General features: G+C 38.0%; 1 protein-coding gene across 1 annotated transcript in view; it reads left to right on the forward strand.

The window, feature by feature from the left end:
* HIBADH (3-hydroxyisobutyrate dehydrogenase) overlaps positions 1-12,662 on the forward strand; it is a gene marked incomplete at its 5' end in the record, with an annotated part of 85,594 nt that overhangs the window by 5,344 nt on the left and 67,588 nt on the right. Inside the window, 3 exons of the mRNA XM_082310042.1 lie at positions 3,191-3,351; positions 7,901-8,010; positions 10,498-10,619. Of these exons, the coding sequence (XP_082166168.1) occupies positions 3,191-3,351; positions 7,901-8,010; positions 10,498-10,619 (393 nt within the window). The remainder of the gene's footprint in view (positions 1-3,190; positions 3,352-7,900; positions 8,011-10,497; positions 10,620-12,662) is intronic.

Raw genomic sequence — 12,662 nt, forward strand, 5'->3', positions numbered from 1 at the left:
ATGTGACATGGTAGGGAAAAGTAAGGCAGGATGCAGAGAAGCAGTCACAGAAAGTAGCATGGGCAAAATGTCCTTCTCAATTCCCAATATTTCCATGAAGATCTAGGCAAGGTTGTATCTGTTAAGTTGAGGCAGGTGGCCAGGTTCTGAAGTAGCTGAGATCTCAGATATGATGAAGGAGGAATCAATAAGATTTAAGCAGATCATGGATGGGTCTTCTAGGTTGTAGCTATGAGTGACAGGCATCACTGCTGGTGTCAGCACTGATGTAGAAAAAAAGTATCAAGAAAGTTTTCTGAAGATGATTAAGAGATTTCTTGATGCTTAGTTTGAGGTGCTGGTTAGATGTCCATGAGATGGTGTGAGAAAAGAAGAGATCAGGATAAAAGTGAAGAGTCTACAAGAATGAACCTAAACATGGTAGCCAGATTTATGCTTCTGATGATGTTACTTGGAATTCACAGAAACAAAGAAAATTGAGGTTTGGAAGCAGGCCCAACTTTAAAGCTCGATCAGGTTGCTCGTGGTGCTCCAAGGTTGCTCCATGGATGGAGGTTCCACCACCTCTCTTGTGCAGCCTGTTCTAGTGCAGAACCTTTCTCCTCATCAGGGATGCTTTTCTTATTTCCAACTGGAATTTCCCATCCTGCAGCTTTTGGCCATCGCTCTATGTCCTATTGTGCACCTCTGTGAAGAACCTGGCTTCATTTGCTCTGTAACTCTTCTTCCCTCCCACTCTGTAGGTAGTGGAAGACTGCGATTAGCCTTTGCTTCTCCAGGCTAAGCAAAGACAGTTCCCTTAGTCTCTGCTTATACACCATATTCTCCAGCTCCTCAGTCTTCTTAATTGATGCATGCTGGGCTGTCTGCAGTCTGACCACATCTCTTGTGCATTGTGCTGCGTAGAGTGGAATCACCGATTTCTTTGACTTGTTGGGTATGCTCTTGTTAATCTAGGGCAGTATGTAGTTAACCTTTTGCTGCCAGGACGCACGGCTGACTCACACTCAACTTGTTGTCTGTGGGAATCCACAGGTCCTTTTCTGCAGAGTTGCTACCTGTCTAGCCAGTCCTCAGCCTGCAATGACATCTCCTGCCTCAAATACAGGACATTGTGTTTGTCTTTGTTGAACTTCTTGAGGCCCACTTCTCCAGTCTTTCTGAATGGTAGCCCTGCCCTGCAGTTTTTCAGCCATTCCCCCCAGTTTGGTGTCATATGTGATCTTGCTGCAGGTGCTTATGTCCCATCATCACAGTCATTGATGAAATTTTTAAGCAGCAGCAGCCCCAGTGTTGACCCGTGAGGAACATCACACATAGCTGACTGTTGCCAGTCTTTGAACCACTGATCACTGTTGTTTAAGCGCAACAGCCAGACAATATTTCTTCCATCAGGCAGTCTTGCAGTCCAGTCCAGTGCATACTCTCCCCATTTGGCTACCAGGGTACTAGAGGAGGCTGTTTTGAAAGCTTTACTGAAGTCAAGGTACGTAAGATCCGCTGGTATTAAGGGGCAGAGAAAGAAGGATGCTGAAAACCAGGCCTTGAGCCTCCACAGGAAACTGGAAGCTTCAGGCTAGCAAAAGGAGCAATTTTACATTAGTGTAAGTGAGGTACTAGGGAAGACTGACTCATAGAAACTATGAGAAGAAAAGACTCCAAGACGATTACTATGGCTGATGATGGTGTTTTAGGCTCTTTATTAATTTGTTTCCTAGATTTGACATCTAGCACTTCTTAAAAAAGCAATGTGCTCTTTTCCTGATTTATCTCAGTTTGCACTAAGCATTTTCCCAGTGCAGTTTTCTTTTAAATTGTGCTGCTTCTCTAGCTACGTAATTGCTGCAAGCATCTGTGGAAACTGTCTCAGACCAAAGTTCTCTCAACGAACCTGATTTATTAAATGTGGCACTTCCAAAATAGTGCTGCAGATGAAAGAGCATGACCATTGCTGGCTAAGACGGAGCTTAAAGTCAGAAAGACTTTAAAATGATTAATCAAGTGTTATTGGCCTAGAGAGGATTCTTTGCTAAGCATTGAGACCTCTTAGAGTCTACATCCAGCTTAGGCACATTTTCTGCATGTGCACTTCAGAGTTACAGTAGTTCCATAGTTAGTTAGCCTTGTTTCTGGCTGCTTAGTTGCCACATGCCTTAGTGTTTGTTTTGTGTAACTTTTTCCTTTGCCATAAAGGAGAAATTATTTTTTGTATTCGGCAAAGAAATCTCGGCACTGCCAAATTGCGCTGCCCTTGGATTAGGAGTGACGAGACAGTGATTGCAGTAGATGGATGCCTGCAACGCTGCTTACTGTCCAGCATTTGATATGCGTGCAATGCTACTTACAATCCAGCATTTGACACTCACTAACTACTTGTAAAAAGTAACTGACTGAAACTGTAGTGTTTTCTGTAGATTGTAGATTGTGCTTCATAGTTCTGTCTTGGTAGTACAGCAGATAGAACACAGTGGTTATTCCTGTAAAGACTTCATCATTTTGTATTTATACTCTAGTTTGTTCTAGTTTTCAGTATTTGTTTTTAAACTATAGTGCAATTGATTACATGGCTCAAAGAACTGGCAATGATTTATTATTGAGACTTTTACTTTTAGATTAATGGTTTATATCTGGGTGCAGGATCAGAGGAGTCCAGTTATTATCTGTGAGGCGCTGCATGACATAAAGTGGCAGCCTCAGTCCATTTCTAGAGAACAGGTGCTAAATCTCAGGGCTGCAACCAAAGTTGCAAGTAAGGAGTCTGTAAAATATATATAAAATTTGATTTTGCATTTCCACTTTAGTATTTAGGCACATAACAGAACAGAGACGAGCCTGCATATTTTAAGTCTGTGTTTGAGCTCTTCTCAGACTGAAACTCAGACCTTGGCTTTCAGGAATGTTGCTCAAGTTTGATTACTACTATACCTTTTGAAACACTAACATTTTCCTAATTAAAAGAATTTTCTTTGCTGTGTAAAAAATCATTCAGGGATGGTATTTGTGGCTCAATGTGAGCTATAATCTACAGTTTAAATTATGTGGAATAGGAATCACATTTCTGCCCTTTTTAAGTTAAATTATTTAAGTTGTCTAAATCGGTGCAAACAGATTACACGCTAGCTTTTGTTACATCATTGTTACGCATAGCTCTAAAATACAAATATATTGATATTTATTGTTTTGAAATCAGTGTGTTCTAGGGCAATGGCTTCCAAAACCCCAGTTGGATTCATTGGGCTGGGTAACATGGGAAATCCAATGGCAAAAAACCTGGTAAAACATGGATATCCAGTTATTGCATATGATGTGTTCCCAGAAGCTTGCAAAGAATTTCAAGACTTGGGTGCTCAGGTATAGTAATAAACTTTCTTTATTCCAACAATAACTATATGTATTGAATGGTTCTTGCATGCAATATTTTTAAAAGAATCTGGTTTTTTCTTGGTTAAGATTACAATTGGAACTAAAACAGCCTAGTGAACATAATTTGAACCGGGGAGGTTGCGCTTGGAGCAAAGTCATGATTCTACTCTAAGTCATTTTCATGCCGTTAGCCAGAATTGCTACCTTGTCAGACTTCTCTAGCTGTTTTGTTTTTCCCCTTTTTATGAGAGTAGGTTGATGGCCTGTTCTTTCACCTCCTTCTTTCTCCTGCTTCCTTCTCCCCCAGGTCTAGATGGCCAGTGGGCTGCTTTTCATCTGGTTCCTACTTTGACCTTTTCAGGTTAGATGACCCTAGTTAAAAATTCCTGCTGGCATAGCTGTAAGGGTTATAGGGACATATGAGCTTTCCTGCTGCTTCAAGGTGCAGTCCTCAGGGGCAGGGGAAAAATCTAATTATTTAAGTGCTTATTCTCTTGGAGGTGAGGAGGGTTGTGGTGAGAGAAGAGGAAAGAATGAAAAGGAAAAAGGAGAGAAGGAAATTGATCACAGTAAGGAGGTTTACCTTCCTGCCATATACCCTGTGAAATCTTGGCCCCATTCCAGTCAGTGCTATTGCTTTTGTTGATCTGTTAATACACCCAGAAACCCATTCAGTCTCTCAGATGGTTGGGACTGTCTTTTCTAAGTGTCTGAAACATATTTGAATATTTTTGACATACTTAAAAGCTATGGTAGTTTAGATAGTTGTGGTTGGATAAATAGGTGCATAAAACACTGAAACAAAAGAATATACTCAGGTAAGGAGAAACCAACGCAAAAATAATACTCTGATGTGACAGTGTAGAGGATAGGATGAAATTTTCCAGCGGTGGCAAGGGAATTGTAGGTAGATCTAGATAGAGGAATTGTATGATTTGAAAGTCTAAACTGTTGGAGCTAATTGCAGCTGTTTTAAATAATGAGGTAATGTCAAGATTCCCAAAAGATAAAATGATAAAGTGCACCTGTTGATAATTAATTGCAGCTCTCCCTGAATAATTACAGAATCTTGGCCTTAGGTGGGAATGTAAGCTTTTCAGCTTGTTTTCCTAGCTACTGTTTTTATTTTGTTAAAGCAGCTGAGACCCTCAGGCATGAACCAGACCTGTCTTGAATAAGAGGCTGGGCAAATGGAAAGGAAGTCTGTTTTGAACAATTGGTTATATTTTTAATTCATGTTCTGCAGTGGGATCTCAGCTGCCCATTTGGATAGCTTATTGCCATGCTAATAGAATCCTTGGCACCCACTGCAAGACTTAACACGTGATACTAAAGGTGAACCGTAATGCTTTTAAAAATAAAGCCAAAACTATGTTTTAAGATTGTAAATCACTAAGAGAATACATGGGTAGGCTTAAATACAAATAAAACACACTTAAAGAAAATATGTGAACATAACTACCTCTTCTTGATCTATAGGTGTAAATCCTACCCCAGCATTTTTTTCAGGACTTGGAAACTTGTAGGTCCAGGGGGCCTTGTAGAAACTACTGTACAAGAAACATTGAGCTCCAAGGGCTGCTTTCTCTTTGGTCTGGCTGGTAGGGCAAATCCATAAGGGGTGTTATAGAGATGAAAAGATTCCCCCCTAAGAGACAGTAAATGTTGTCAAATGCCCATTGTTTAAAGTCAGTGCTACTACTAAGGTAGTACATACTAAGGAGTATGATGGGTGTTTGATCATAAGTCTGCATGTTCTGTGACTCCACTTTCTTTAGCCTCTGAAGTAAAGAGCTGGGAGGTAGTATATGTCAGGAGGCAGCCACCTGCCTGCTGATGGTGAATAGTAAGGGAAAAACTGGCTGAGCAGGAGCATATAGAACCACTTGGGGTCAAACCTGGAGAAAGTTGCAAGGCTACAAACAGGGGAGAATACCGAACAGTGCTGTGAGCAAGTAGGCTGCCTCCACACTCTACTGTCTCTTACCCCTTCCTCATAGTTATCACTTTCTTTCTCACAGAGAGGAGTGCGTATATGTCACACAGTTACTTTGCTTCAGTTTATGTATCTTTGAATCCTGTCTCAAATTTGGAAGTTTAAGTGTGTTACTGAAGTAATGTGATGCATAAAGCAGCATAAAAATAGAGCTTTCTTCATTGTATTCAGTGAGAATGGCATTTCAGGCACACAGAATTATTAATTGACTTATCGTAAATATAAAGAAAAAAATAGGGAAGCATTTTGGAACAGATATAAGCAGATGCGCATATTGAAGTGCATAAACCAATGACTAGTATGAAGAAAAGTCTCTCCTATCCAGTTGCATACTGCAAAAGTTTGCTTGAACTGGCAGGTATCAGAACATGTACAGAACTTGCTGGGCTGCTACTCTGAGCCAGTATGGTCTATGTTAGTAATCAGCAATTAGTATTTGGTATCTTTTTTAAAGTTACACACATATTCTTAGTGATGCAAAATGCTTAATGTTTCTTAATAGCTTTCAAATCATTCAACTTTATTTCTGAGACACAAAGTCCCAAATTAAAAAAAAGTGTTGTATGCTGCTTGTTGAACCAAGTAGGTAGGTTTCCTCTGAGATTATTAATCATATTTGTTACAGTACCAAAAAGCCAAGAATGACAATTCCCACTTTAATTCCTGCCTTTTTTGCTACTTACTTCCTTGCTCCTCCTCTAATAATACACATTGGGACTGAACCAAACCAGAGATACTCAGAACTGAAGACAAAGGTGTCATACTCCTATATAAAGAGCTAGGCTCTCCAGTCTCCAGGGAAGCAAGTCATAAAATTAACTAATCAGGTATAGAAGCGTTTCTTCTTATAATTGCCTCATTTATTCCTCCTAACCTTTGTTCTTTCGACTAGAGTATGTTTCCTTTTATAACTGTGCGTTATACCAGATGTTTTGTGTAGTATTAACTTATTCTTTCAAAACAAAACCTGCATGTTTCTAAGTCCTATCTATGCCAGTTTCTTCTTTTTTTTGAGACTTTGCACAGTGGATATATACAGTCTTCCCTTCTTTTATTTATTTTACAATAAGTAAAACAGAAATCAAGAAGTTTATCATGCTGTGTCCCAGAAATCCTTCAAGATATTATTCAGCATTTCTTACCAATGTGTATATACCTTGCTTTCTTTGATGCTGAGACCTTATAAAAGCATTGTATAAAAAAACAGAATATATTTACATAAGTGCCTTTAGTATCAAAACTAACAAAAATAATAAAAACTACCTGTAGTTAAAAATAGATAAGGCATGGTGAGACAAGGTCATCAATTTGTTGATTTGCTTACATTATGGAAAGGAACCAATTTTTGAGGCAGCTGTTAAACTGCAATTTCTTTAACCCTAAAGTCATGCGATATGGAAATTCTGATTTATTCACACTGACTAATAACTGCATATGAAATTTTGCTTAAGACATTTCTTAAAGTTTAAAAACCCAAGGCATATAATATATCTAGCAGAATAGATCATTGTAATATTAAGATTCCTCTTCATCATTCAGCAACAATAAATGGAAAATAAATACTACAAGCCCTATCCAGAAACAAAATCTACTTTCTGCTTATCTTGCTTCCTGCTTGGAACCTGATTCAGTAAAACTACCTGAATCAGTGAAATCTGATTTGATCCTCGTGGGCTGAAGATAAAAGAATAAGCTGTAGTTTTTTGTTGCTGTTTTCCCTGAGCTATGAATGTATTAACAATGCATTTTTTAAAGAAATGAATTATTTAAAACTAATATTGGACAAAAATATTAGTGGCAAATGCCTTCTGGGTAAAACTCTATGTTCTATGAGGTCACTGGCGAAACTCAGTACTTTAGCTGTCAGTATTTCACTTGCTGTGTACGTATCTTAAATACCGTGCTGCCTGCCTCTGAGAATAATCTGGGGAAGATAAGTTAGGTATGTTTGTTTAACAACATAATAGCTAACAATATATTTTGAAAGTTATTCAGATATTTTTGGTGAAGTATGCTTGAGCTGATCATTTTCTTTTTTTGAAAATGTCAGCCGTAATATTCTGAGAATCATCAGTTAGTTTATCTGATTATTTTAAGGGGAGGCTCAGAGGTGCATTAAGCTTTTTTTTCTTTTTTCCTCAGTCTTCCTCTCTTCCAATGCTATGTACAAGCCAAGGAAAAAAGTGAGATTTTTGTCATCTTTAGTGTTGTCCCTCCTTTGAAACATTGTATAGATGCATGGTTTATAAGGAATTGAAGATTCATGAATGGCTTGATGGGATGCAAGCATCCCCATTGATGGATGTTCTGGAGGAACTTCTGTGACATAACATCCTTCTCAATTTTTTAAAATTTTTCTGTTGCTGGATCCAATTAATTGACATTTCCATTAGGAGGGCAGAGTTTGTCTTGTGTTCTAATGTTTTACCTAGTTTAGTTGTGACAGGTGACCTGCAAATACTAAAAACAAACTCAGCAAACATGTTTGACATTTATTTTTCAGGAAATGTAAACTTACATAATTTTTTTTTTCTTTAAAAGGTAACAGATTGCCCAGCAGATGTAGCAGAAAGAGCAGACAGAATTATTACCATGCTGCCTTCTAGTCCCAATGCGATAGAAGTTTACACGGGAGCAAATGGAATTCTAAAGTAAGAATTTGCTGTAGTCTGGAGAGTTCCCACTCCTAATCAAGGCTGTATTACACAGTTTGTCAAATGATTGCTGTTGCTGTAACTTTTGCTGTGCCTTCAGGGCACTTAACTTGATGTTCTCCTCTGTTTTGTCATTATTGATATTTCAAATTACATGAGTTCTCTTAAGCTGTGCTTGCTTTTGAATGGCTTTTGGCTAAAGTCTTAATCTGATTTTCAGTAGAATAATAATTTATGTGAATTTGAGACAACTTAACTGACTATTATCTACCTTCTCAGTTGCATGTTTCTTTTACTGTAATGTAATGTACTAGAGACAAGTGTAACTAGAATATTTGCTGGCAACAAAAACTTGCTCAAATACTTTTTTCTTTAACTTGAAATCCTATAACCAAAATGTTCTGAAGAGATGCCATTGTGTCTCATAGTATTAAAGTGCATTAACATAGAATAGCTGACAAGGCTTTATTGATTTCTACTCTTATTATCTGTTTATTACACAAGAAAATATCTAAAGAGTCTGTTTAATCTGAAACAGCACTTTTTAACTTTTGCAGAGGGATTTCCACTGAGCCTGAAATCCATAGTTTGCAGAATTCTAATACTCAGAGTTTTTGGACTTGCCAAATTAAAAAATAAATAATATTTAAAAGGCTCTTCTGGCCACGTGTGCGCTGCTCCTGGCAGGCTGACTAAGGCTACTGAATACCTTTGAAGATCATGTAGGATCTTACTTCTGTCCAGGTTAATAATGTAAAGGAGGAAACATACAGCAGACAAAAGTACAGTGGATTGTCTAAAGGTGATGATAGCTTTTTTAGTTACTGATTGTAGGCAATATTAAGGTGCAGTGATTAGAAAATTAAATAGAGGAGAGGGATTTTCTGTTCTTCTTCCAATATAGAAAATAATAGTTGTTTCCTTCCCTTAGTGTCCATAGTTTAAATCCCCACAAAGTAGGACTGAGCAGATCTAAGTATCCATAGCTTAAACCCTTCAGGGAAGAAGGGTAATTGGATCAGTCCCACAAAGCTGGGCAAACAGCTGTGGGAGAATTGTATCCAGGATGGCCGTGCTTTGAAGACCGATTGGCAGTACTTATGGCTATAATACAGCCAGTTAATCTTTTGAGTACCTAGATGTGGAAAATACTGCAGGGACCAGAGGATGTGGAAAGCAGTCCTGTCCTGCTGCAGTTTCTCAGCCTCCGTATTCAAAAGAAAGAAGTGTAATTTGACAGTAGTGGTTAATTGTTGCTCTGAGTGACCTGGTCCTGGGTGACTGGTTTGACTTTGATAATTTTCTGCAGCTTTTTAAGCTTTACTGAAGAAAACATCGATGCTCTGGAGTGTTTAGGGGTTAACAGTCATCTCGCTGTGTTACCAAGGAGCCTGTACCACTGCTTCTTGTTCTGAATGTAAGGGGAGATGACGCAGTACTGTATCTGCCACGCTGGGTTTCGTTTGCAAACTAACTGCAGCAGCTCATCCCTTCTGTGAGAAAGGACAAGTTCTGTGTATGTGGTGCTATTTGAGTCTGGAGCTACAGCGGGGTTCACGACTGTATGTAGGTATTGAGAGACGATTTCCAGCTATCTAGGTAACTCCATTCAGTGAATTTCACTGTACTGCCAGCAGCACGCAAGGTGCAGCGAGGCTCTTAATCTGCCATGTGTAGCTTTAGATTACTCACCTTTTTATGACTGAAAAATTAATGTTGTTTGTTTTCGTGGCGTTTGCTGGTCCAGTGGACATTAAATCACAGTGCAATTGAATGGAAAGAGGGATAAAAATATAATCAATTTTTTATTGTTGAGGGCATTAAAAAAATTAAGTGCATTTTTTTTAAACACATATACAACTTTTTGCGTTCTACAGTTTGGGATACAATTCTGCCTAAATTTACTAGCTATCAGTGCAAAAACTTAACATTTTTTTCCATGCTTCGCTTTAAATCTGCAGTGGGTTTTTGCCGTGTTAGTTATGATCTTTATGTAGAATATGTGTAGAATAAATTGTAGCAATGATTAAAAATGCAGTCAGGCTATTCTGATAAGAACTTAAGATATTGTATATATAGAGAAAGAAAATTGTGTTGTTATACGTGAAATTTTAGGCTGCATCAACATTTAGTTCAGTTGCTTAGAATGCATGTTAGATGACCTGTATATGATGTACTGCTCAAGCCTTCATGATGGCAGGTTTTCCTAGTGCAAACTTTTTGTGTAATTTTTTTAGAATAGTGTTTAGGAAGAACACCCTTTTTTGTGTTCAGCTTTTATTGTGTTTTGAGTCATTCAAAATTGTGCGGTACACATACTCAGGAGTATACGTACTGATCTTGCTCAATAGAGTTTAAAACTTCTGTTTATTAGTGTACCAAAAAGTGCGTGTGTTCATTTCTCGTGCTGAGGAGAGCCAGTGCTGTGGTAATAGTTGCAGATGTCTTGTGCAACAAATACTTAATAATTAATCTTTATTTTAGGAAAGTAAAGAAAGGCTCATTGCTAATAGATTCCAGTACTATAGACCCTGCAGTTTCAAAAGAATTAGCCAAAGCAGTTGAAAAAATGGGAGCTGTTTTCATGGATGCCCCAGTTTCTGGAGGTAAGTCTTCATTAACAGTTTACCTCATATTGGACACGTCTCTTTGTTTGCAGTCTCAGCCACCAATTTGTACCCTTGTTGGTACATGTTGCTTTTCTTTGCTATATGTACAGTATTCTTTTTTGTTGTTGTTGTTCCATTACATTAAAGAAATATATGTTATTTTAGGAATATTTTTAGAGTATAGGAATATGCTTTTGTGTTAGACCTGGAGAAACTGAGCTTCCACGTGATATGGTTCAGTGGTCCTTTTAATTTAACTTCTTTCAGAAAGTTACATTTTTGTGCAGGTGATCACATCTCTTCAGTCTCCATCCGTTTCTGCTAGGGAAAAACTGTTTGGTAACCATTAAGCAGTTCTGCTACTTTTTCATAATTAAAAAGGAGAGAAAGAAGGGGGGAAGAAAGGATTTCATTATCAAGAAAAAACAGGGCTTTCCTCTTGTTTTATAGCAGTTGAAGAAGGTGGGTGATATTTGTCTATTCTTGAAGTTGCTGACTATTGATCTTGTGAGTATTTAACCTCTTGTAAGAAATAATATAGGGGAGGGAAGTCTTTCGTTTTGTGGACAGAGGAGAGCAGAAAGATAAAGTTTTGAAAACAAAACCAGAGCTGATAGTTACTATTGTTGAATTCTTCTCTAGAACCCCTAGGACTGGAAGGTGAGGAAAACATATTTTTTAAAATCCACTCTAAAAATTAATGTAACTGGCATCGTGAGAATTCTTTATTTTCCTGTCTTTAATGAGGTAATTCGGAGAGTTGTACCTGAAAGAGAATAAAAATGCAAAGGGTGGAAGAGAATTTGGCCTTACAGAGTTTGTCAAAGGTATGATGCACAAGCTAGAAAGAGCATAGCCTGAATTTCAGATCATGAAGATGAGTGTGGGTGAGGAGCAAAAACTAATGATCTTTTAAATTTTCAACTGAAAACTAAAGCAGGATTTGGCTACACACTAGATGCCAATATTTTCATCCAAATTCTAATGTGAACAGAAAGTAGGAAGACCCGGGTAGGCGATACTGAAGAATATAATGGGGAAGACAAGATTGTTGCTTCCCAGCCAAAATATTAGTCCTTGTTTTATGAAGTTAGATAACTTGTCAGCCTGGAAATAAAAACCACAGAAAAAAGTATGTTGTGGATGGATTATATATATCTATCTGATCCTTTTCTAAACACAGCATGGCCTTCTACTTACAGGTTGGGCAATTCTGACATCTTTTATGTGATTCTCTTCAATCCTTTTCCCAAAAATATGTTGTTTACCTGAGGGAATTATTTGCCTTTTGGAAACATCCGTAACTTGTTTTTACCCATACTTTTTTGCTTTGAGGCTGACTATGCTATAACTACAAAGAAAGAAAGAAAGAATAGTTTGATTCTAAAACAACCCTAGCTGTTTTGGGGGTTTTGTTCCTTAAGAAAATGGTAATGCTGAGACTGGGTTAATATGATAACACACAGTTGACTAATCTGAATACAAATGGCTTTTTTGGTGTTAGTGGTTTATCTCAACACAAATTATTTGGTGTTTAGTGTCAGTTACAGATTGAGTGATATTCTGAAGGAGGGGGAAAGAATTGATACATAGCTTTCTAGTACATAATATGTTTGTGAATGCCAAGGAGCGCTCTGTACAAATCATGTTTAAAGTGGGCAGTTGCTAGAAATGTGGAGAAGTTAAGTATGTTAGAAAAAGCTGTAATGTTATGCTTTGTTCTTTCCATCTTTCAAGACCTAACACATCAAGTCTTTAGGGTACTTTTGTACGTCCTGACTGCATTGTTGGCCTTTAGACAAAACACTAAATGGAGAAGTATGCTCAGCTCTCTAGAAGTTGGCAGGCATTATTCTGTTGCTGTGCAATGCAATAGACTTGGCAGGAGCGTGAGGGAGGGTGTTTGTGGGACGCAGTGAGGAGGAAGAGAAAGCAGCATGCCTGAACTGTTGTCTTTAGACCTGTCTGTTTACTAGCTGTTGTTGCCAGACAATTCCACTTGTGTTTTTAGGTATTTGGGTGTTGCCTGATGGACGTTAA

Source organism: Platalea leucorodia (genome assembly GCF_965183815.1).
Source record: "Platalea leucorodia genome assembly, chromosome: 1".
Classification (NCBI taxonomy): Eukaryota; Metazoa; Chordata; class Aves; order Pelecaniformes; family Threskiornithidae; genus Platalea; species Platalea leucorodia.